The 25,317-nt window shown below is 48.8% G+C and overlaps 1 protein-coding gene across 1 annotated transcript in view; it reads left to right on the forward strand.

The window, feature by feature from the left end:
• The first annotated feature begins 1,792 nt into the window (after positions 1–1,792).
• COL13A1 (collagen type XIII alpha 1 chain) overlaps positions 1,793–25,317 on the forward strand; it is a 62,082-nt gene continuing 38,557 nt past the window's right edge. The window contains exons 1-15 of the mRNA XM_075505365.1: positions 1,793–1,813; positions 4,418–4,453; positions 5,074–5,100; positions 6,868–6,918; positions 10,733–10,768; positions 12,259–12,285; positions 13,364–13,390; positions 14,478–14,504; positions 14,612–14,638; positions 14,935–14,961; positions 17,059–17,115; positions 22,602–22,718; positions 23,212–23,253; positions 24,120–24,146; positions 24,887–24,922. Coding sequence (XP_075361480.1) covers positions 4,433–4,453; positions 5,074–5,100; positions 6,868–6,918; positions 10,733–10,768; positions 12,259–12,285; positions 13,364–13,390; positions 14,478–14,504; positions 14,612–14,638; positions 14,935–14,961; positions 17,059–17,115; positions 22,602–22,718; positions 23,212–23,253; positions 24,120–24,146; positions 24,887–24,922 — 549 coding nt within the window. The 5' untranslated portion in view covers positions 1,793–1,813; positions 4,418–4,432. The remainder of the gene's footprint in view (positions 1,814–4,417; positions 4,454–5,073; positions 5,101–6,867; positions 6,919–10,732; positions 10,769–12,258; positions 12,286–13,363; positions 13,391–14,477; positions 14,505–14,611; positions 14,639–14,934; positions 14,962–17,058; positions 17,116–22,601; positions 22,719–23,211; positions 23,254–24,119; positions 24,147–24,886; positions 24,923–25,317) is intronic.

Consider the following 25,317-nt stretch of genomic DNA (forward strand, 5'->3'; position numbering starts at 1 on the left):
TCATCAAGTTGAAATGCTATAGACTGAACTCCCACAGATACACGAGCACAGCCTGATTTAATGACAACAATCTTCCAAAAAGTTGCACCTTCCAGGCTAAAAGGTCTGAAAGTGTTTTACACCTGGAAGCCCTGATCCATGCAAACCTTCAGCGATAGCTTATCTCAGGGGTTTTCAGGACTGGCTGCTGAAGTGGATGTATTTCAGTGTTAGCTTTGGGTTATTGGGAGGAAAGCACTACTCTGGAGAGGGCTGCAAATGGAGTCCCTCCAGGGTTGTGTTGCCAGTCCACCCTGGGCAGGCATATGTCAGCGCTAAAGGGATGGGGTGGGCACAAAATTGGTAGTGGTGTTGGCATTTCTATTATTGCCATGAGAAATTAGAGAGAAATCAATAGGTCAACGCAGACGTCTCCTGGAGAGCAGTCTGTGCCTTTGCAGGGTGAGGAAGACGCACACTCCAGGCTTTCTCTGCAGCAATAAGGGTTAGAAACTTAATATCGTAATGAAAGATTGAAGCCTGGCAGAAACACATGGGACCACCAGAGAAGTGCTGACAATATATGCTACTGTATCCTGGCTTATTGCAACCCCTGAACCTGTCTCTGCACGCAGACTTTCAGGACAGGCCGCGAGGAATGCTACAGCCAATGGAAATAACAAGAGGAAGTCGCGCAGACCGAGCGTCGTTAGCCAAAGTGGAATTTGTCTTGGGCTAACAGCACCCTCGTCTCATTCAGGACCTCTGGGGTTTCTGATCGGCTGGTGAACAAGACCGGCTCAGTCACCGTGAGCAAAAGTTCAGCGCTGAAGAGTCAAGCAGAGTCCTCCATGTCTCCATAGGAAATATTTCCCCCCCTCATATTTCTCGTGATTAAAACCGCATGGAAACTCAAGTTTATGAGCAACAGACCTGGGCTCCTGCCTGGCTGGTTGTCATACACATTGTTCTGGATAGTGACCCCAAAGCGCTGACGACCCCACATCTCTCCTGTTTTTTTTTTTCCCAGCTTGCAAAACACAACATGCTGGATGGCAGGGCTTAGTCCCTGGTGCTGGTGTTGGCTTGAGTGTGGGGATGCATAGAAATACTCATTAGAAATGCACTGAGCCCTGCTTGTAGTCTAGGACGACCAGGAGAAAAGCCAGGGAAATGGATGAGCAACACCCCAGAAGCAAAGGGGGCCTTCCCGCTCTCCTCTTGCCCAACAAATGCTCCTACCATTATTCTTGAAGTCAGTCGAGGCTTTGGTGAAGGCAAGGGCATCCCGCAATCATGTAAGAAATTTGGTGAGATTGGGACTAAAAGGGGCAAAGGAAGGAAGGAAATGATGAAATCATGCAATAGCCCTGAGGTTCCCGGACTCTTTCACCGTCTGGACCACATCCGAATGAACAGATCCTCTCATGGACATTTTCTCTCCCATTTCTGAACATGCAACATTTCTGTGGCAACTGCAGCAATTCCATACATGAAAAAAAATATTTAGCAGATGGAAACTAAGGAAGAAAGTCAGAGGCCTGTAATTAGCTTGTTCTCCATGGACTTGAAGATACCTTGAGAGCCTGTGCAGAGAACTGTGGGTAGAGCCATGTGGAAAGGAGAGAAAACTTCACAAACAAACAGATTAGGAAGCCAAAGCAATCAGAGCTGATGGTCAAGGAGCTGTGGAAAGATTTTTAACCATTCTGTTTCTTAAACCCTTACATGTGATTTCTTCTCTTTATCAAACCCTCCCTCCAGAGTTTGAAGCTAACTTTTGTCTTTTCTGTGTATTTTGTTTCAGGGCCCTACAGGAAGACCAGGGCTCCAGGTAAATACTTCATTCTTTCTTTTTCATTCCCTCGTGCTCTCTGTCTGGCAGTACTTTCATCAGTAGGCCTCCAGGGTTTGTAAGCTGGGAGAAGGTAGTGATCTCGCATAGCAAACCTGATGTGGAAGAATAGCATATTGCAAACAGGACATGGCTTGTAAGAGAGCAGGGACCACAGGAGCTTTGTAGGACCAAACTTAAAGGTAACATAATCCCTATGAACCCTCCTGCATGTGGGAAACACACTATTTTTGAAGATGCCTTTGTCAGCTTGAGGGTCTGGTTGAAGAGGTGCAGTATGCAGTATTCTTGCTGATGAGGCTTGCTGATTGCAGCAGGATTTAAAAGGCCTAAGTCACTCTGGGACAAATGCAAAAGTCCATAATAACAGTATCTTCATCTGAGATAGATAGTCACGAGTGAGGAAGGAGTGTGGGTTTCAGGGCTACAGCTGCATGCTTTCTTGGCGATGGCTCCCCTGCTCCCCAGGCTGCTGCTGACCTGGAGACTGCAACAGCCGTAACAGGCAGTTTCCTAATGCAAACTGTGCTGCTGGCCCTCCCTCCGACTCAGGACAGAAGCTGCTTGTTGCCTTTTGTGCTCCTCTAGCTCCAATGTGGGAGCTGCAGGCAGCTTTGCATGACTTCGTAACCAACCTACATGGTATCATCCGCTCGCGAGTGCTCTCTCCTGGCTCCCTGTCACAGACAACCTTTCCTTATAAACATCTGGCATTTATTTGCTGTCCTACCGGGAGCTCCCCCTTCACTATTATTGCTTGGAGGGCTGTAACGCTGCGCAGTCACATACCAGACACAGTGCCGTCATGTACCGCTCCGACACCAGGTACTCGCTGGAGACCAGACACAGCTCAGCCCTGACCTTGGGCTCTTCCTGCTTGGGCACCAGCCACAGCAGAGCCAGAAATAAAATGAGCTTTTACCTCAAACCGTGAGGGAGATCAGCCTGAGCTCAGCTCTGGAGGAAAGCAGCATTTAAGTGACTAAAAGCAAAGGAAAACTCAGCATTATGTTCTCCAGCAGCCACAAAGTAATCCCAGGGCAAGATGCTGACACCAGGCGTTTTGCTCGCTGCCGGCACACAGAGATAGGCAAATGTTAGTGGGACTGAGAACCCGCCTAAAACCCTAGAAGAAAGCAGTTTCCCATAATATATCATCTACAAAATTTAAAATCAGACAGCTGTTTAGCATTTCATCCATCTGCAATAGATGCTTTTGCAAAGCATGTATTGCTTTTCAATTTATCAAAACACATGCTGCATGGAAAGGAATGCCCCCAATACCAGACGGCCCCCCAGCTCTGCAGAGTGAGGTGGCTAGACTTTCACCAGGTAACGGTTTGATCCCAGGCAATAATGTCTGAGTTTGGGATGCATGGTCAAAGGAGCCTCTGTATACACCCGGCAAAACAAATAGAGTTAAGTGCATTCCCCTTCCAGAGATTTCAGACTACCTTCACACACGTTGGGATTGAATGTGGGGGAAGGCACAAAGAGGTGGCACCGATGGGGCTGTTGTCCCCAGCTGCAGAAACCAGAAAACCAGGTTTGTGTCTACAGATGCAGGCAGTCACAGGCAGGGACACTCTGTATTACATATGGAAATCCCAAACATTGCTGGAAACAGAACAGAGAGATTATTATCACGTCATTTTTGCAAAATATAGGGCAAAAGCTGCATGAGCACTGAAGCCATAATCAAGATCCTTTCAGTAATCAGCTGCTATCTTCCAAATCTGCACAGCCTTCAGTTTTGGTGACCAGGAATGCAGAGGGGGTTGATTTTTTTTTTTACTTTTTTTTTTTTAAATTGCATAGTTAAATTTAACTGTAAGAGGCAGAAAACTGCCTTGTAGGTAAGTGGCTGAAGAAAATTGCCACGGGTCTTGTGTTCATGTGTTTATGAGGCTCTGTTCAGTGTCGCCTGACCCAAAGTCATTCCCCAAACGGCTGTTAGGATCATTCACACACCCTGACAATGCACTGGGAAGTATCTCAAAGGGGTAGAGGACACTGAACACAGCTGCTCATATGTCTTCTTCCAGACGTGCTTTTTCCTGTGTCAGCTTGTTTTCCCACATTTTTCTCTTGCTTCTGGACAGGACCGTATTTTCAAGTCTAAGAGAATCCTGTTTTAAAGTGATAACTGTATAAATAAATAGCTAACACCCAGATGACTTTGGTAAAGAAAGAGAAAAATGTGACAGTTGGCTACTGCAGGAAGCTAGTTCCCAGGACCCGGATTTTATGAAGTGTTGGAAATTGGGGTTATACGTTGTTAGGCTGAAAACTCTTGCCCTTCTTTTGCTGCCTAAATCGCTGTATGTCATTTCTGTTGTGAGACGTGCTGGTTTGTCATTTGCACAAGCAAACTGGTGGCTTATGCATGTTCTTAAAGACAGGTTTGGGCACACGCAAACACACTTTCCTCCCTCTCTCTAACTTGCTTTCTCCTTCTCTCAAAATCCCTGGACACTTGCAACGCAGCGCGAAGCCTCATCTGTGGCACAACTCATTTGTGCTGTTTTATAACCTTGCTTTTGGCCAGTTTCCAATTGCCTCTGATTTTGCCTTAATTGCCAGGGAGACAAAGGCGCGATGGGGATCCCTGGGCGGCCGGTAAGTCAAAACCTCTTGCATGTGCCTTGTTCTCCCCATCCTCTTCCAACCCTCAAGATTTTGGTGGGGCTTTCAGGTTGACCCTTGGTGGGTGTCTGAGAAAAGCCACCCTCCCTGAGCCCCACACCTGAGGGGATCTCCTGGTCACAGCAGGGTGGCCAGCCCTGCAAACCACATACATGCTGGGGGGGTGTTTCCATCCCCTCTGCCGTATTGCTCAGACCCTTTTCTGGTTCAGCATCCTCCCCGGTTGGGTGCCTCCTGCTGCCACCTTGTGCACCGGCTGGGCTTGCTAACCATGGGCTTGCTAACATGCACCCCTGCCTACCACCGGCAGCTGCCCTTTCCAAATAACCCTGCCCTGAAAAAGGTGGGGGCATCCCCTGCCTGGCTGAGCGCTGTATTTTGGAGCTGCTCTTCGCTCGGGCATCCCAGGGTGAGGATGGGGAAGAAGGCTGGGGCAGGAGCTGAGGCCACCCTGCTCATCCCAGCCCCACAGCCAGGGTTTTGGGGCGGAGGAGTGTGCCCTTGCCGCTGACGCCTGTGTTTGTCTCTCTTTCTCTCTCTCTTCCCCCCCTGCACCCTCTTGCATGTGGCTGCGACGGGTGCCACTGACCCAGGGACTAAAAGGGCAACCCGGAGAGAAGGTGAGTCGGCTCCTCACAGCACATAGCATCCCCAACTGTCCTTCTCTAGGGCCAGCCCAAGCCCCCTGGTCACAGTCATGGCTGCTGCAGCCAGCTTTGGGCTTTCACCCCCCCGGGCTGCCCCCTCTCTTCCCCAGCAGTGCGAGTTTCTCTCTCAAATTCTTTACAGGCTACTCAGCCTCCAAAGACGCTGCATTTCTTGTTTATGACAATTTACTAACAGCGTAAGAGCCAGTGGGCACACGCAAGGCTCCCCTCAAAGCTTCCTGGGTTTTAACCATTGAGTTTCTTCCCCGCTGGCAGCTCCGCTTGCCCTAATCAAGCTGTAGCTCCCCTCCACCTCCCAGGTTAGCCTGATCCCCAGTGCAAGCCACAGCAAGGAAGCAAATGGCACAGAATGCTCCTATTTCTGACATGGTGGGACCTATTCCTCCTAAGGAAAACCGATGGTATGGTTTAATTCTGTGGGATGCCATCTCCCAAACTGTTTGCCATGCAGCAAATTGGTGTTTTGTCCCTCCAAAGAAGCAGTGGCTTGCAAAGCATCCTACTGCTGGCCCCCATGTTTTGAAGTGTTTGACACTTCAGTGTTAGTATATTTTCCCCAGTGTTGTGAGTACCTCCCACCCACAAGAACAGCATGATGGAGGTGTTTGGGGAGTGTGAATAAGTGAATAACAACATGTAGAAACTAGGAAAGGGATAAATATTCACTGATAGGGGGATCATCCGTGTGGGGCACTGCCATACCAGGCCCATTTGCTCCTATTCATAGGAGATAGAGAGAAAAACAGCAAGGAAGGGCAAGGTAGGACAGAGATTCTCATTCCTTGCTTTCAAGCTTCTTGCTTGCTCATTGGAGCCAACCAACATTATCTAACAGACCAAGATTTCACCGCCTGAAGCCACCCTGCTTTTCCTCTGTGTGTCCTTGCATTTCTCTCTGGCCAAAGCTTTCAACATGAAGGGACAGCAGATAGATACAAACAAACAAGGGAAAAAATCACTCTTAATTGCCCATGCTTCCCCAAAGCCCTCCGTGTGAGTCCTTGGTCCTTGGCAGGCCCCAGCTTTGTTTTGCAGAGAGCTCTGCTTGCTCACAGGCTGCTTGGTTTATGGGATGCTCCATCCCAAGGCTCCCCAGCCCTGGGCACTTCTGGAGCTGCCTGTCAGGAATACACCATGTTTTCCAAAGGCAGGGACGTGTCCTGCCCATTGCACGTCGTGGGTGGCTAGGAGCTGGAGAGGCAGCTGTTTTCTTTTCCATCAAGGACTTTGCTGTTTTCATCCACATCCCAACTGAGTTTGAGAAGCACACAAGCAAGGCATTTCTGGAGGCAGCCAGTGAGCTGCCCGCAGCTCCCATTTCCCTGGAGCCCAGAACATCCCTTCTTCTTTTCTTTTTTGTGCAGGACACAGTCCTCCTGGACTCACAGGAAGGAAACAGCAAGGGTTTCGGGCCATCTTTCACACTTGTAATGGGGCAGAACCTCTGTTTTGCCAGAAAGTGTTTTATGTGTTTATAGTTTTCCTTGCTGTGCAGCTTCCATTTTCTGGCATGTCTGAGTAGCTCCAAACAACGTCTCTTCTCCCAAAGTGCAGGGCAAGAACTGGGGGGAGGCCAGAACAGCAGCTGCCCCATAAGCCCTGAAGGTCTCACACCTTAAGCACCCTCATTTAATCGCGGTCTTGACAGGAGTATAATTGTCTTGGTATTTTCCTCTCCTCCTTTTCTCACCCCTTTTCCTCTCCCTTGTCTCTCTGCAGGGTGCTCCAGGAGAAGCAGGCATGTCTATCATTGGGCCCCGCGGTCCACCCGTAAGTGGCTTTTCTCTCTATTTTTGACTGATGCAGGATGTGGGCAAGTTACAGGGAAAGACTTAGGAGGGGCGGTAAGACACAGCATCAGCTGGAGAGAGCAAAACCCCTGTATAATGTGGTTCCCATGCTGAGCCAGACTTGGTTTTATGTTGCTATTATATACTATATATAATGAAATTACAGCTCGTACTCCAGAACAAATGAGGAAGCCTTCCCTTGCAAGGAAACCATATTCCTGTATTTAAAAGGAAGAAGCATATTTCCTTCTTGCAAGAGGGCTGCTACCACTTTTGGAGGAAATACACCCTTTGCCTGGCTGATCTCAGCATTTGGTTTCATTAGCAGAGGACAAACCCCCTGATTTTGCAGAAGAGCAGGATCAGAGCTAAGCTGGTGACTGGGGAACTTACAAAGATGGGTAGTTCAGAGTTGTTCTGAGGTCCTTGTCAAGTACCCAAAATCTTGGAAACTCTTCAACAGCACAGTTACTGCTATCTGGAAAGTCCCTTAGCTGAGGAAAGTGTAGGCAGAATTTTGCACCCTCTTCCAGCAAGTGTCCCTGCAAGGTGCAACGAGTCAGCCAGACAAAGCTTTTTGCTCCAGGACAGGCTCATAAAAAAAGACCAACATGAAGGGTTGGAGCATTTAGTGCCCTGTGTTTGCTGGATGTTTCTTGCACTGTGGTTCAGCCTCTGCTTTTGTGTGGATGCAGCCAGTCCTCCCCACTCCATCCCTGCACAGCCTCCACCGGAGATTTCCATGAAAAAAGATCCGGAGACTCAATTTTCTTCCTCCCAGTGGGCACTTCCGATTTTGATTAACCTGTGAAGAGCACCGTCCTTGACCTGCAGAGAGGATGGGCTGCTGGCAACTTTTGTTTCACAGTGGAGGTCAAGTGAGCGAGACCTAGGCAGTGTGAACACTTGGCTACATCTGGCTTTCTAATTAACTTTCCAAAAGCCCCATAAGTGTTTCTAATAAGAAACAGCTTTGCCGGTTCCCAGGCCCACCTGCCCCACACACTGGAGTTTGAGAAGCGACAGGACTGAAGCCCAGGACACAAACAGGTCTCTCCATGTGTTTTCTACCCAGTAGACAGTCCCCGGCCATGTGGCCAGGTGAGGAGGAAGGGCTGGCAGGTCTCTCAATGCCAAGCTCTGAGAGAGACCACCCTGCTCCACAAGGAGCAGATTTTGGAGGGTAAATGCCCCACTGCTTTTGGTGTTTCTCACAAGCTGTAACTCTCAGCCTTCTGGATAGCGTGGTTATAGTAATTGGAGAGAAAAGCTGTCAGTCCCTGTCACTGTAGGTCCTGCAAACAGAGACAGGCGCCACTGTTTTCTTGAAGGACACATGCCTGGTCTGGAGGCCAATTTTTAATGTCTGCTTTGGTGCTGCTGCTTTGCCTCATTGCTTTTGCTGCTGTTTGGGAAAGTGCAGAACACGTTGCATGTCCAAAGTAGCAGAAAACTTAGATGGCAAATGATATTTCAAATGGGTTTTTGCGTACCCCAGTCAAAGCCCTGAGGTGCCAGGACTGGCACAACTCCACACTTCCACCCCCAAAGCCTACTGTGAAGATGATCCAGTTTCCCGGAGAGCTGGTGATAGGTCAAAAGGATGGCTGAGCACTGAAGACAAACACGGAAACCCAGGCCAAGGGGCCACTCGGAAAGACGTGGGATGACAAATAGTTTCCAGATTTTTCTTTGGAGGTTAAAGTTTTCACTAGAGCTCGGAGCTTAACTTCTGGCCAGAGAGGGACAATGCGCCGATAGTGGCAGAAACAGACTGTCTCCATGTTTTGGCAGCTCCTGGGATTACATACTTCATATGATCAACATTTTAAAAAGAAGACAAGGAAAAACAGTCACCCAACAAAAACAGTCTCTTGGAATTGCTCGCTGCTGAACTGTTGTTTTGGCCTGATACCGTGCAAATCACTCTGCCGTCCTCCAAGGAGAAAGAGGCAGCAGTCTGTAATCTACAGAGGAAGCCAAATTGCACAGTTTCCAGGTTTTCTCCCTAATTCTTTTTTTAGCACTTCTTGTCCAGGGAGGTGTCCAGCAGGGAACCAAAATTAATGAATTGTGGCTAGGCTGTTCTTGATTCTTGCCTTTTCAGAAACCATCAGTGGACAGATCCTTTAATTTATAGCCTATCTTCCCTCCTGGTCACTGGCCAACAGGACCAGGTGGTTTTATATGTATCTTGCAAAGCAAAACTGACCAAGTTCAACTTTGCAGAACTGAAAAAACAGTGCAAATGGGATTAGGTCCTGCTAGCATTGTGTGTAAAAACACAACTGTTCAGCGCAACACAAGGCATTTTGTGGTAGGGGCATCCCTCAAACTCTGCGAAGAGGTTATCTGGCCCCATCTCTGAAGGGCCAAATCTTCACCGAGTCTCTCTGCAGGTAGAGGGAGGCTGGAGGAGATTTAACCTGAAGGTGAAGGTTTTCCCTACCAACGTGACTCTGAGCGATCTCCCAAGGGATTAGCATTGCTGCACTGTGGCAAACCTCAGCCTTGCATCCCAGCATGCCTGTCCCCTCCTTCCCTTTCCCTTCCCTTGGCACCACGCAGGATAGCCCTGGTTAAGGCAGAGATGCACCCACATGCATTTCTTTTCAGAAGTGAACCCTTGTTTATACCCAGCTCTTTCCTAGGAGACCCTTATGGGACTCAAAGAGTCCAGTCATGGTATCTCAAATTGCCTAAGAAAGCATTTTCTTGCCCAAAATGAAGCATGAGAACACACAAGAAACCTGGGCTTTTTGGTATTGTAGCATGGCTTTCAGGGAAGGCGAGATGCCGCAGCGGTCACTCGATGATTGTGGTACAGGATTTACCTCATCCTGCTGTTTCCATCTACATGGGTGTGCTTCCAGATCTGCTGAAGTCTGGTCCATATTGCTTCCAGACTTGGCTCACACATTTTTTTGGAAATTGAGATTAAAAACTCCTTAAGTAAAGTGGTATCTTTTCTGGATACCCACAAATCTAGGGTAACTGTGACCTGGGATGTCATAGGTCCCAGAAACTGAAGAACTATGAAAAATTAACAGCCAGGACATTTTCTTTTTTTTCCAGTGTTTTTTAAGTGAGTGATGAAGAAGCTGCCAAACACATCCCAAGCCAGTGTTTGCTGTACCTGATTCCCAAACTGGTAGCCAACACTGGCTAGCCAGAAAGAGGCGGGGGAAAGGACTTGGTGCTCATGTTCCTCTCATCATACTATCTAACTCTCCTTTTTCTCTTAGCTCTCAGAGGAAGAAAACAGAAAAGAAAAAAAAAATCCTCTCTTCTCCAGAATTATTTGTGAGGAAAATGAATGCACTGGGACATGAGATTAGGGGAGGAGGAGAAGAGGAATGGCTGTATTTAGACACCAGTGACCTGCAAGGTTTGTCTTGCACAGAGCAGCACCCTACATTAAACGCCTCCAGTTTATGGCAGCAAGAATTGCCATAAAATGAGCTCAGCCTCTGGAATATACTCCAAAAGCCTAGTGTATGGGCTAGGGACACCCATTTAATTAATGTAGAAACTTCAAGGAAACTGCTTGCAGTCCAAACTGGACCTGCTCCAGGATTTTCTTGGCCCTGTACAAATTGGAGTGGGGATGAGAGATTTCCCCTCCTTCCCAAGACGCTTTCCCCTTGGAGGGGAATTGGGTCTTGAGTAACTCTTCAGAGAGTCATAGGATAAATGGGCAGAGGCTGGAGGAAAGGCTCTGTAGAGAGGACTTAGGGTCAGTCAAAATCCACTTCAGTTCCCCTAAACTGCTGTCTCTGTTTCATCCTTCCCAGGGACAGCCTGGAACAAGAGGTTTTCCTGGATTCCCGGTAAGTGTAACTGCTAATTTATGAGGTACGGATGTGCAGTATTACTAGGAAGTGTCATTAGTGCTCACTGTATCTCATCATTTCTGTCTGAAACCAAGGACCTGATTTGGTATCACTGGAAAAAGTAATTTTTTCTTCATTTATTTTTCTTCTTTTTTTTTTTTTCTTTTAAATGATGCTTAGGGAAAAAAAAAACAACCAAAAAAACCCCAAAGTACACAACTCTGAAAGGAAATTAATTTAAAAACTCCAAGTGTTAAAATAACATTGTTGAAGCCAGATCTGTTCAGTAAAAGAAAACCATCCTAAGAAATACCCCTGAACAAAGAAAATAACCCCTAGGTAGGTGAAATTCCAACCTTAATTGAACCTTTAGGTAATACTGCAATAGCCATGAGTGGCTGTGATCTAAATGCGGCCCTGCATGATACTGGTCAGCTGGGGACCATGCCAGGCCGAACACCCTGGTCATGCCAAAGGGAAAGGACAAAAAGCATGAGGGGACGATTCTTCTCCAGCACTGTTACAGATGCACAAGGGAGCAGAAAACAAGCCCAGGAGAGGACAAAGCAAATTTCATTTCAGTCCTACAGTTGCTGGCAACACACTCTGAAGCATTGAGGCCGCTGGAGAACTCAAACAGTTGCTATTTATTCTTATGCATTTATCCTGGACGACTAGGAAGCCTAAGGCAAAGACAAACACCCCCCTGCATCCCTGCTCCCGCCAGGCAGCTCAGCTGCTGCTCCAGCAGACATCATGTGCCAGAGCAGGTCTGCAGGGGAGCTTCTCATGCCTGGAAAACAGGAGGAATTGGCAGCCTCTGAGCCATCTGACGGGGCTCCGTGGCTCTGCCCTTTGTGAAAAGGGGGGCTGTGAGTTGCCCCTGGGCTGAGGAGAAGCAGATCTCTCCAGGCCTTTGAGGTCTTTGGCTTTCAGAGGAGCAGAAAACAAATCATCCCAGCTCATGAAAAAGTGGCGGGTGGGACAGTGCTCTGCGGAGCTAGTTTCTCATCAAATAGTACCTTCAACATGCTGTTGAGCTGTATGTCACCTCTTTCCTGGAACACTTTTATTGTTCTACCATTTGCAAAAATTCCTCTTCCCCCAAAGGTGGGTGCCTTTTAAAATCAAAGTCTCAAGAAAACTGCTGATTCTCAACTAGTTTACAGAACACTGCAAAATTTGAAATGCTGAGGGGTTTTTGCAAATTGCCTGTGAATCCCTCCTCTCTTCCCTTCCCTTCTTGTGTCCAGCATTACTGCTGAAATGGGCTGACAGTGAGCAGGTCCCTGCAGAAGCAATCGGGAAGCTGGGCTGGTACCCAGTGGGCCAAGGACCTGCCAGGGACTCAGCAGGAAGGCAGAGTCACCTCACCTCTGCATCCTTTCCCCAGCCCATGCAATATTGCAACACATATTGCTTGCTGGGGCAGATGGACAGACACCCCAGTGAAAGCACTTCTCATCATTTCTCCTTTTTTATTTCAGGGCCCTATTGGCTTGGACGGCAAACCGGTAAGCAAACATCTTCTCTTGAGGCTTTCTGCCCTGCCTCTTTCTAGGTCCCACTGTCCCACCAGCCTGCCTGTTACAGAGTGTTTTTAAGAGGATTATTTTGCAATGTCATGCACATGCATGGATTAAAAGAAAATTAGAAGGTCGGCAGGCAGGAGGATACCACAGATGCCCTGGGGGAGATGCAGCAGTTGGGACATTAGGGAAGGCAGAGTGTGGCTGCTTTCTTTCTAGGCCAACCTATAAAACAGCACTTCACAAGTGCAACAGCATGGCTGCTGCAGGGAAAGCAGGCACCCCCACCCCAAATCAGATAGACAGGCCCCTAGGCACTAGCCCTCTGCCTTAGACAGCCAACAGCCTTATTTGAAGTCAATCCTACAGCTTCTTTCTCTTTGCTCCTGTGCTGCAAAGAGTTGCAGTAGAAGAGGAAAGGACCCTAAAGACCTTAGAGCCTCCTTATAATCAGCCTCATAGCAGAGGGAGACCTAAGTTCTTCCCATCCTTCAGAGAGCTAGGCACAAATATAGCTACTTCCCTATGAACCCAAATGACATGAAACCCATAGCTCCAGGCAGCCCCTTAGCCAAGTTCCCCACCACACTTCCTCTACCCATGCTGTAATGGAGGAGGAGCTGGTAGCACATACCTCTGGCACCTAATTCCCTACAGCAGGACCCTGGTTTTGCCATGAGGAGCATCACCCTGCCAAGGCCAGCAGCATCTCTCTTATGCTGCTCTGAGGACACACATGTGAGCCCCAGCAAGGCACAGTGCACTGCACTCAGCTGTAGCTCCTCAGCCAGACTGAGAGGGGCTTAACCATGTCCTGGCCATGCCCTGCAGAGCCTTTGCACCCTGTATTCATCCTCCAGAGCTTTGTTCTCAGCATTTTGGGTAGCGGAGAGCAGTGTCCTGTTAGATGTGTGAGCAAAGCTCCATGTACACATTATTGCACCTCCCTTGACAACATACAGTGACTGTGGGTACCTCCCGAGGCACGGGGTAAGTGGATTGAGCCAACACCATCTAAAGACTGCAATGGCTGAAGCTGAGGCATGTTTTCTTTCTTTTGCAGGGTCATCCTGGACAGAAGGGGGAGATGGTAAAAAAAACATGTTTGTCTGCGGATGATGGGCTGGTTTTAAATTACGTTGCCTCTCAGCTGGAAACAAGCTCATAGGCAGGCTAGCAATCCTAGTTCAGCTAATGTACTAGCTGTGTCCCTGATTCTGTAACTTCATAATAGCAGTGCTGGGATGCACATCTGTAATTTTTACATTATGGCTATCAGATTCATCATGTCACAACAGCAACTCTCTAGTTATCCGTGGGATATGTTTTCCTTGCAGTTAGCAATTACGTTCTTTAAATATACTCTGGGAGCTGAGATTTTTCGTGGTTGGCCTCATAGCAGAAGTAGAAGTTGATGGAAAGTTTTCTGAAAACCCATCTGGCAGCTTTCAACTTATCTAACAAAAAAAAAGCATATTTTTTATATTAAATATCTTTCTTTTCCCTCTTGAAGCTCTGTTTCATATGTGCATCATACTAAAATGCTTTTGGTTGAAAATTATAAACTTAGGCCACACTTGATGGAAACCCAAATGTGGTCTTGTTCCTCTTGACATCTCTGATGATGAAATCTCCAAACATGAGTATGCCAAGCTAGCAGCTCTGCAATCACCTTCACTCACTGAAATGCTGAATGTTTTCTTCTGCTAATTCTGTTTTTTGAGCCTGAGTGTCAGTGTAACCCTCTGGCAAGCACATGTTGAAGATCCCCCTTCCCTGCTCCTCAGCAGAGGGGTGAGCTGACATCCCCCTGTTGTGCAACCCTAGCTCAGGCAGTTGCAGCTCAGGCTTCAGCCCTGGCTGCTTCTGGTTCGATCCCAGTGTGTTGGCCGAGGAGACGCGCTGTCAACTGAGGTCTTGGGAACAATAAGGGTGTGTCTTCCTGATGGTTTTTCCCCTCTCCTTTTAATAATTGCCCCCCACAGTGCAGCCAGAACATGTGTGCATTTTCAGTCCTCCACAGTAACAAAGGGAACCCAGATCTCTCTTGGGAACTTTTCTCCACAATTGTTTTTAAAAGCTGAGTTTCCATCTACTCCACATGCTGAGAGTTTTTGTCTTCTTGTCACTATAAACGGGAATGCATCTCACATTCACGACAATGTGTTTCTTTAAAGGGTGCTGCAGGTCCCAGGGGACAACCTGTAAGTATCCCATCTCTTCCAATCGCACCTCCTCCTAATCCCTTTCCCCCTGCATGCACTGAACTCCTTCATTTACTGAGGGCTTTTTTATCACTTTCGTTTTATAGGGACCCCCAGGACAAAAAGGAGAAAAGGTAATTTTAATGGGAGATGTGTTGAAAACGAAATGTAAAAAGTGAGCAGGGAAGGGACTTGATGGGCTTGGTGCTGCTCGTTCTGACTTGGAGTGGCTAAGAAATACAGCAAGAACAGTGGGCTCTGGGGAGAGGGGACAGGAGGCAGGGTGCTGGTCGGGTGCAAATTGGCATAGCTGCACCGCATTCAATATAGTCACAATGATTTACACCTTCTGGATCTGACCTCGTGTGTCTGTTTTAGTCCCCTGTGTTTGTGGTTTAAACTCTTTCCTTTTAATCCCCTTCTTTCACAGGGTCAGTGTGCAGAGTACCCGCACAGGGTAAGTCATTAGCGTTATTATCGTCTGTCCCGTGCCTTCCTGCATGTTAATCCTCCTTCTTTTGAATGGCTTTTTGTTGGAAATATAGATCGTTTCATTAACAAGATGCGTCATCAGGGCCCCGAGGGCAGCGCTCGGCTGATTGATGGGTTTCGCAGAAAAGCAGCAGATAAGGTTTTCCAGGAGGGATGTTGGTTCTCTGGTCTGTTCCTGCCCACCAGGGCTGACCCCCAGCTAAACGCTGTAATTGCTGCTTCCTGGAGACCCTCCCATGCTCTGTGCCGGAGCGGGGAAGGTCCGTGTCCTCACCCCAAAACCCAATGAAACCTGGGGTTTCTGGAGGAGTAGAGGTCACCCACTCACACCTTGTGCTGCTGCACCAGCTCTGTCCTGCTTCCACAGACTCCACTGCGGTTGTGTGGCCAGGAGCAGTGGGGAGTTTGCAGACCTTGGGGAGACTCTTATTGTCATTCCTCCCATTTTCTTCTCTCTCATGCTGGCCTCAACACTGCTTAGAGACAAGGGGAAGGGTTGTGCTCCTTGCCCAAAAGTAATCCTGCCCCCCCTGGCCACAGTGCTCTCATTGGTCCCTGGTGAGCTGGTCCCCACGCTGGCCCCCCAGGCCTGGTGGGCTTTCTGCCTGCAAAGAAGAGGCAGAGAGGGAGGGTTGATGCCAGCAACCATTTAATGAAAGCCAGGATGTTGCCCCACTTGCCAGGCAGGCCAGGACAAAGAGGCATATACCTCAGCCAAGGGAGGAGAGAGTACATCATGGGGTTTGAGGGGATTACAGCGGTAAAATTTCAGCAGCTCTAAAAACAACCAGAGTGCTGAAAATCCACTGGAAATGCATTGGAACGACATCATATGAAGTGGCTGGAATTTGTAATCTGGGTGTACAGGGAGACAGGCTTAAGGGCTTTCTGTTTATTTTTGATGGGCCTCTGGACAATTAGCTGGGCCCTGGCCCCAAGAGAGCAGGGCCCTGGATGCTCTGCGCAGCAGAGGCAGGGGAGCGAGCTTGGCTGGCAGTGAGGGAGAAGGTATGAGGGCCATCGGTATGTGCCAGTACCAGTACAATAATAGCTGGTCAGCTGTGTTTATTTAGGCAAGCTGGCTCACTAGATTGTTATGTTGAAAAGAAGCTAACAACAATGTTCACCCGAGAGGTGTCCTGGGTTCATGTTACAGCCCTTGGCTCCGACTGTCCTCAGTGCTCAAGGTGAAAAGGAATGGCAGGACCCACAGCAACACTGCGAAATGGAGATGCAGATTGTGCATCACTGGGAGTAGCCTGGCCTCAGACCTAGGGGCAAAGGCACGCTGGTTTGGTGGGTCAGGGTTGTAGGCACCCCGGGGTGACACGCCGCAGGGCTGTGACAGCGGGGAAAGGGCTGGTGCAAAGCCTCACATCCCAGCAAAGCCCGGTGATGTTTCCTTGGCTCTCATGGAGGTACTTACTGGTCTCATGAGGCAGCAAGCTCAACATTTTAAAAAGCCCATAAGTCATTCCAAGGCAGAGACATGCTCACGGGAAGGGTGACTGTCTTCAGATCAGCTCAAGGGTGGGCTGTCCCAAAGGGTCTAGTCACAGGCGCAAATCAGCCAACAGAGGTGCAGTTCCCTCTCTTCCTCCCAAAATGAAAATTAGGATAAGCCTTGTTGTAAAAATGCTACACATTTGACCGAATTGCAATTTGTTCTTGCTTTACTGGTTGACAAGGTCCTTTGTCAGATATTCTGGGTGAGGAAATGAAAATCAGCATCCTGAAAAACCAGGGATGTTGTTTCAGTTTTGTTTTGTCTTTGTTTTCTTAGGAAGGAAATGTAAGGTTAGGATGTATGCCTTGGCTCATGTTGTAGTTTCCTATTTTTTTTCTGTATGAGTCTGTATGGCCTGCACTGCTGTGAGGGACAAGCCCAGGTGTGGGGCTATCCATTCGGCGTGAGCTGGACATTCAAGTGTCTCCAAAGTGCCACCCTGGTAAAGGGTGCTCAGCTCAGGGAAGAGGGGGACCAGCCATGCTCCGTCTGCTCTCAGAAATGCTGTGTGTTTAACTGAACCCTTTTGTGTCATGTGTCTTCACTGTCCCCTAGGAATACCTAAGTACCACCCTTGCAGCCCTGCGCTCTAACCAGATCCTTACACTAAAGGTTTGTGGGTAATGGTCTGACGGGACCCAGTTCTGATGCAAAGGCACGAGGATGTGGATCCAATATTGCACGCTGCCTTCTGAAAAAAACTTGCCATTGGGACACAGAAGGGGCAGGGCAGGAGCTGGGTGGAAGAGGCTTCAGGTTTCTTCTCTAAACTCTCCCGCTTGCACCTGAATCCACTGCTGGGTCTTGTCTCACCTCTGTTTTCAGGACTGCTTCTCTCCATTTTCCTCCTTATCCTTTCCAGCATCGTCCCTCTGCTTCCCTGTAAGCTGCGTAGTATTTCAGATACACTTCAGCACTTGTGGAGCCAAGAAAAGCCAGCTCAGCTGGGTCTGGGTCAATTGTACAGACATGCTAGGCACACTTAGCATGGGGGTGTGGGAATTTACAGCAACATCCCCCTTGAGAAGATCAGTGCAGTCCCAAATGCTCTCCTGAGCTATGGGGTCTCCTGCACTGTCTTTTAGAAAGAGAAGGATTTCCTTCAGATAAAATCAGCCTAGCTGATTTTCCAGCAGCACTGCTTTTGTTGCGATAGCTTGTGTCTGTCTGGATCAGTGTATTTGAACACAACTGCCTGATAACAGGGCAGCGATGCTGTAATATTGGGTTGCCACTTCACTTTGCAACAGGACTGGATCCTTGCTTTCGCTGCAGACACAAAGAACAGTGTTTAAAGGGATTAAAGTGCGCTGCTTGGATGCTGCGGTTACTGTGGTGGGAGACCTATGGGCATACCTCTCAGACCTGAGCGCACAGCTCACACGGGGAAACGTTGCACACAGGGGCACATTTTTGTGCCTGAGCACAGATAGCCTCTTTCTCTTCTCCCTGTGTAAATCGAGAGTGGCTTCAATGGAAAACTGATAGGAACAGGAAAGTGGATCAGGCCAGAGGAGCATTCCTGGGCCTGGAGCCGGCATGATGGGTGCCAGGCTGATAGCAGCATGCATGCAAGTGGAAACTGGATACAGCAGAAGGATGAACAAATGCTCCTGAGCTTTAGTGCATTTGATTTCTGTGTGTCCGGGTCAGCTTTGTGCCCTAAGGCAGCATTCCTGGCTATAAGCAGTCAGAGGCTGATGTTACTGTTAAACAAGGAAAAGCAAAGCACAGGCTCCCAAGGCAATACCCTGCTCAAGGCTCAGAAGCACCAAGGTCTAGTATTCTCCTTTGGCCATGATGGCTGCGTCTGCTCAGCTAAATGAACCACACCAGGACCTGTTCGCTGGCCATGACACCTGCTGCTGGCCCCGGCTAGCATCTCTCCACTCCCACACCCCAAGGAAGGGCGAGGCCCAGAGATACACTGTGTTTCTTGTAAGGGAAGATGGAAAGAAATAGGAAGCCATATTTGGAAAACGTGGAGAAAATTGGCATTTTGATAGTTACCTCAAATCTGATGATGAGAAATTAAGAGAAACAGTCCTGTCACCGGAGAGCTTAGCAGACCCAGTGGGGGGAAGCCTTGCAGTCAAAAATCCCCCGGGTAAGTTTTATTTCTGATCAGAGAAAGTGGTAAAAGCTCTGTGCGGTGGGAGAATTGGGTTGGTGAGTGGTCACCCTGTGCCTGCCAGGGCTGGCACGCAGCAAGTCCCCCTGTGAGCAATGCACGGCGCGGAGGAGCTCGGAGGTCTGCCAGCAGGTACCCATGCCGTGCGCGGATCTCACATGGTGGTTTATTTTCACGGCAATGTCTCTGTTCCCCTTCTTCTCTGTTCTCTCCCCTGGCTGCTCTCTGACTCTCGGTGCCCTAATGGCCTCCTTTGCCCCACGACCTTCTGGTTTGATCTTCTTCAGCTGTTGCCTCTCCTCAATTCAGTGCGGCTGGCTCCACCTCCGGTCATAAAGAGACGCACTTTCCAGGTAGACTTCTCCTCCTCGTTGCCTGTTTCTAAGCCTACCTCGACGCTTGCGATTAATCAGCTTGCTACCTGTCTTTCTTCCCCTACAGAGAGGTTTCCAAGAGGTTTGGGAAGAGCTGAGGGACTTTCTTTGAAGCAGAGGAAATCTTTGATGTGATAATGTGGCTAAAAAGAAATGCAGTGAAGCCAGTTTTTTAAACGAAAAGAAGTGGGCCATGAAACTGTCCTTGGGACTGTCGACAAGCAGTCTCCTACCTTAAGGAGTCAGTTTCTGCATATTCAATCTCCAGAAGAGGTTAGAAACCTCTTGCTGAAATGCAGCTAATGGCTGTGAAGTTTAACTGAGATGAATGAATAGGCAAACGCTTCTTCTAAGGGCTAGTCTAGTTTGAGACACTTGGGAAAATGTGTTTAAATAAGCTCTTATAATGGTTTCATTAAATTTCATTAAATCTTTGTGTAAACACATGTATTTTGGTTTCCAGGGCCATAATTCGTGTTTAGTTTAGTTTATTTTGGGAATGAATTCATAAAATGAATTATGGACATATGAATAGTGAATAAGAGTGTCCATAGTCAGAGTTCATGTGGCTTTTAATGAGCCCACTTTAAGCTCCCTCATTCCATCAGTCGGGATTAACTTTCCTGTGTGGACAACCGCTGTAATTACCCCACTGAAGTGTGCTGGGCACCCTCTATTAAGTGGCTGGGTTTTGTCACCCCGCTGCCTGTCTGGATGCTCAGATGCCAGCAGGGAACTGCAGTCTACAATACAGGCCTTTACCACGACGTGCCTGATCCTTGCCCAGTGCTGGCAAAATCCTGACGTTATCACTTGAGCCCGTGGTTTCAATTCAATTTCTATTGATTCAGCGTTCGCACCACACAAAGCCCTAGGGCTTGCACTGGTTGCCGTTCAAAGCGACAGTCCGAAGAGCCAGGCCAAGGACTGACCTCTTGGAAAGGCTTTGAAAGCTGAAGTTTGTATCCAGGATGAAGTGGGAAACTTGAATAGCTGCCCCGCATCCTGTTGTCAGCCAGGGCTGCAAATTCTCTCTGTCCCCCGAGGCTAACTTCACCAGAGAATTTTGCCGTGATCCCTTTTGCCATTGCCATATTCATTCCCTAAGTGCAACAAAGTGTAATCCACTCCTACAGATCTGCCAGCACCTAGCAATTCCAGGAGCCCAACATATGAATACTAAGAAAAAATGTGAGGCTGCAAAATAAATGTCAGCACCAGCGCCTGAGAGAGAAAAATCCTGCTGCTGCCTCTGAGCACATCAGCCTGAGTGCCTTGCCCAGGGGCTTGGGCTTAGCAGAGACATGAGCCGAGTGGAGACCTGTGTTAGGAGGCTGAACAAGCATTGCATTGCTGAGGCACAATCAGAGTGCCTAACTGGTGTTTAAAAGAACTGAAAAATAGCTCCAGTCAATGGCTAAAAATACAGAATGACATCTGATGAAAATGACACCTGATCTCCAACTTACTGTATCTACTTACAGTCTAGTTAGACCCGTGGGGGTCTTTTTGTGCTGAATGCATTAATAAGACTATAATGATGGGGTAAATAACATTTTGCATGTTTAGGGATCTGTATGGACGGCACTCTTTGTCTGACGCAGCAAAGCAAAGGCAATGCAAAGGGGAGTTCGGGTGAGCTCCTTCCAGCCATTCCCCGTGCTGGGGCAGGCCTCCAGCTCTCCCCATCTCCCCGACCCATGCTGGGGTGCCAGCACCCATTCCCAGCACTGTGCTGCATTTCCAGTGCCCTAAATCTGGAGTGTGGACTGGGCTGACAGAGAGCAGCTGAGGCGGGAATAGAGGAGGGAGAGCCAAGGGGAGACAGGCAAAGCCCCCTTTGCCTTCCCATGGTGCACCCATGGTGGGGGTGCTGTAAGATGCAATGGGAGGGAAGTCTCTGAAGCTGGGCTGAGAGGTCAGGGCAAGAGGAAATCTAGAAATATACTCCAGTGTCCACCGAACCTCTTGTCTTTGTTGGATCCAAATTCCCTCCCAAATTAAAAAGCTACGAGACCATTTACAGGACTGTTGAATAGCACTGAGTATGGAGGATAGGGAAGCTCAGGAAGGGTCCTTTGTCCCCCTGCACAGGCCACAGGGTGAGCCAGGATCCCCTTACAATATGGGGAAAAGAGAGGGCACCTTCCCTGCCTGGCCCAGCAGGCTTCCCAGCGTGGGCTGCGGGTTGGGCGGCTCGGCGGCGGCTCTCTTGAGGCGAAGGGCTGTTGCTCCACACATGACTGAGCTTCCCGTGAGCCTGGCCTGCGTGTTGGAAATTTTCTTTTAAATAGAGCTCATGGCAGAAGGGATGAAATTTGCAGCTTATTACTTTCATTTATCATTCTAAATAAAGCAAACGTCCCTGTATCTGCATGTTTTACTAAAGGCAGCCAGGATAAACAGCACACTTGGTAGGAACACGTGCAGGGGACGGATTTCGTGCACTCTCCTGAACACACAAGTGCGTGGGAGCACGCTTAGTTTTACCCAGCAGCAGTGTATAAAGGAGTGTAGAGAGGATAAATGCAGCAGAAACCAAACTGCACACCCATCGATTTATAATTGAGAAACAGCCATGTTTGATTTCTAGCTTCCCATGGATTCACCAGGGAGAGTTTCTCAAATTTAAACTGGGTCACTAGCAGTAGGATGTCATGATATTTTATCTACGGAGGGGGAATGGGAGGAGAGCCCATGAGACAGCTTAGCGTGGGTGCCACGGTGCCTTAGGAGTTTTCTGGATTCATCAATTATAGATCAGCAGTCTGGTATTCAAACGTGGTGCTTCCAACCCACTGTCTCCTCAGCGCCGCTTGGTCCCAAGTCCAGGTCCTTTGGGCCAGATGGCATTGCTGAGGCATGAGCCACAGCCGCCGAATGGCTACCGAGGAGCCTGGGGAGGAACCGGCTGAAACGGCTCCGTTCCAGAGAGCTTAAAATGGCAGGTGGCTCTGCACGCACTAGCTTGTTAAATCTTACAAAAACAGGCTCTGCCTGGCGTACATAGGCCTGTTTTGGGCAGGCTCCAGAAATGCCATGATGATCGTGTTATTTTCTTTTGGTTTTGTGGCGTTTCTACTTTTGGTCCTTGGCAAAACAGAGGGAGTGTTGTCCAACAAATATAGCACAGGGAAAAAACTAGGCTGAGGTAAGACACTGTGGCTCTGCGTGGAAGTGCCAGTGTGGTCACGGGAGGCTTTGCTTCACATATGACTGTCAAGTGCTTTGGAAAGCCTCCCGAGAAGCTCAAGAGATGTTGGGCCTTGACATATAAATTGTACTTGACTGACTCATGAAGAAAAAGACCTCTTTGGACTGCTCATTCGTCTGTAGATCCCTTTTAAAGAGAGCTCTGACAAGGTGGCCTCCGATGTCTTTCAAACCGTAGGGTGCTGGCCCCCGCTGCCCAGGCAGCCCGGCCGTCCTCAGCGGGGCTCTGCCTCACTCTTGGAAACCTCTCCTGGCACTAACCTTGGGACTTGCTTCTACCTCTTCTGCTTCAGCCAGGCTGACCTGCCTTGAGCCCTTGAGGTGGTGGTGTGAAGGGTTTGCTCTGCCTGCTGATAACCCCTTGTTTTAATGAACGTCAGGGTGAACAAGGACAAGCGGGAATCCAAGGTCCCCCAGGGCCCCCTGGCCCGCCAGGGCCCACTGGACCGGCTGGACCCGAAGGAACCCCAGGACAGCCCGGGCCAGTTGGGCCACCTGTAAGTCCAATTACAAAAAAGCCTTCTGCTTCCTCTTTCCCTAGGGCCCAATTTCCTCTGGCCTTTGTTGCCTCTTCTGAAGCCAAGATAGCCACAGACAGGAGATTTGCAGGGGCTGCGGATATGTGGGGAGGAAGAAGTTCCCAGGAAGGAGGGGGAGTGGGAGGGAAGGTGGAGGTGTGTGCCCTGCACTGTTGCTATCTGGACACGCATGTGTGAGTGGGTGACACCAGGCCTGTTTCCTCCTCCTCAGCCTCTGCAGACAGTCACGGGGAGGAAGTAACACATGGGGTGTAATTATCCTGCTCACAGCAGAAACCTGATCGATAAGAATCCTTGCGACCCCTTTGAAGTCCTGCCCCCGTCCTGTTCTCAGGCTGGTAGCAAGCAGCCAAGGAGGGCGAAAACAGAAGTACCATTAAAAGTAATACCATTGCTAAATGGCAGGGGACAGGGCAGAAAATCCTGCTAATGTACCTCTCTCTTGCAACAGGGCAGAGCAGGAGAACCTGGGAAGCCTGGCAGAGATGGAAAGGTGGGTACCAGAAACCAGCTCCGTTCCTGGGAGCTTCAGGGAGAAACATGGCATGCTGGCCCTGTAGCGACTGCAGCGTGAAAAGAGTTTCCATCTCCAAGAGTTTTCAAGGCCTGCTAGCAGGAGAAGCAAGTCTTGTCCCCTGAGGCAGAAGCGCCTCTCCATGCACAGTATAGGGGTCCGGTGTCCTGTAAGCATTCTCATCTCTCTCTCAGCTCTAAGGAACTAAGGATGTGATGACTAAACATTTGAACTGCTATAAGCAGGCAACACCAAGGGTGGTATAGGCATCAGAGCGTATCTAGAGTAGTTTTCTCCTTCTGTCTGCTCACATCAGGAAGGCAGCTCCTGTATGGATATTTTGTTTATTTATATTTACATACACACATATCCAGTATATTTCATGGTTTGTATCAGGTAAATTGTTTGGTTATTTTTCATTTAAAAACTTAAGTGGTTTGTTTGTTAATATATTCTCTCTATTTAGCTTGTCAGAGGAAGCTGCAAATGCCTGGTTTACTCCAGAGCTGCACGGTGGGCTGGGAACAAGTTTCCCAAGCAAAGCCAGAGAAACAGAAAAGATTCTGGAGCACAATGCATAAGGCAGAGCAGCTTTTTGGTCTTCAGATTCAGTGAGACCAGGCCTGGGGGGATGGAGCGTGAATGGGCATGAATTTATTTGTGAGTGTGGGTTAAGGTAGTATTCACATGAAGAATAGATCAGGGATGTTTGAGCTTACTAGTGCTAATCATCCCTGTAAAGGGGCATTTCAAACCAAAGCAGTCAGCATCTCCCATTACCCTGCAGTCCACGTAAGGTTGTCTACATTTGCCAACTCCAGCGTCTGTTTTGATTTTATCTACAGGGCTTACCTGGGCCTCCTGGACCAAAGGTGAGATGTCTGGCCTCACTTAGGGAGCAAGGTGATAAACAGAGAGGTGGACGCTCCTGGCAAGGACAGACATGTACATTTTAACGGGTGGAGGAGGGGGAAAGGAGGTTACATCAAATAGCTGAAAAAGATTTCTAACCCAGCTCAGTATTGCCTTTGGGGCCCGGCCCGTGTGCTGACTCATGGGTTTTGTCCAGGCGACACGTCTGAGTTGCATCTTGACTGAGCAAGGCACGCCTCATCAGCCCCTCTTGCAAAATTCTTTGCCACACACAGCTTTATTGGCTTCTTCCACTCTCAAAGCATTTACCAGTGCTTCAGGAACTGATTTTGCAATGCTATTGTTAACTCCACCACAGTTTCCCATTTATTCACTTGCCAAAATGCAAATAGGGGGGTTGTTGTTGTTTTTCAGCTGCAACCATCCTCCCGCCCTTTGTTTTTATTTGAGATATTTAGCTAGGGTAAGGAGATAGGAACCACAGAGCTGGGGCATGGAGCTGGCATGAGTTATCCAGCTGCCAGTGCTTATTGCGCCTTTCCCGCTAGGGCTCAGCCCAGTGCAGGTAACAGTGACCCATGGGTCTGAAGGGTCAGGGACTCAGTGGAGTCACTCTGAGCAAAAGGTGAATTTTCCCCATGGAATGCCCTTCCATCCCAGCATCTCCCCAGGGAAAAGGGCAGGGATTTGTCCTTCTCAGGCCAAGCCTCACTTTCTTTTGTCTTTTTGCCTTTTGTAGGGAGACCCTGGGATTCAGGGATACCCTGGCAGAAAGGTAAGAAGGGGAGCTCCAATATTGTTAAATGAATTAAGGTGCACTGATGCCTTGCAGGATCATGGCTGCAAATCTTTGGACTCCTCTGGAGCCCTCTGCTGAGCTCTGCTCCTGCTGGACACGGGGCTGTGACAGGCCCACAGATCCCCTGCTGCCACCCATGTAAGGAGAGGTTGGACTCAGAGATGTAGCTCTCCAGTAGCTATGGTACAGATGTCTCCCTGTCCGTGTGCCTCTCTACACCCACTTCCAGGCTGAAATATACCTCTTGCGCATCCAGACCTGAACAGGAGGCTGGAAAGGGCTAAATTCGTGGCTATGTATTGCTCTCTGGAATAAGGCAGGAAAGAGCCGATCCTGCTCCAGGTTAAAAGGCAGAAGCTGGGAATGCCCCA

This window comes from Mycteria americana, chromosome 6 (assembly GCF_035582795.1).
Source record: "Mycteria americana isolate JAX WOST 10 ecotype Jacksonville Zoo and Gardens chromosome 6, USCA_MyAme_1.0, whole genome shotgun sequence".
Taxonomy (NCBI): Eukaryota; Metazoa; Chordata; class Aves; order Ciconiiformes; family Ciconiidae; genus Mycteria; species Mycteria americana.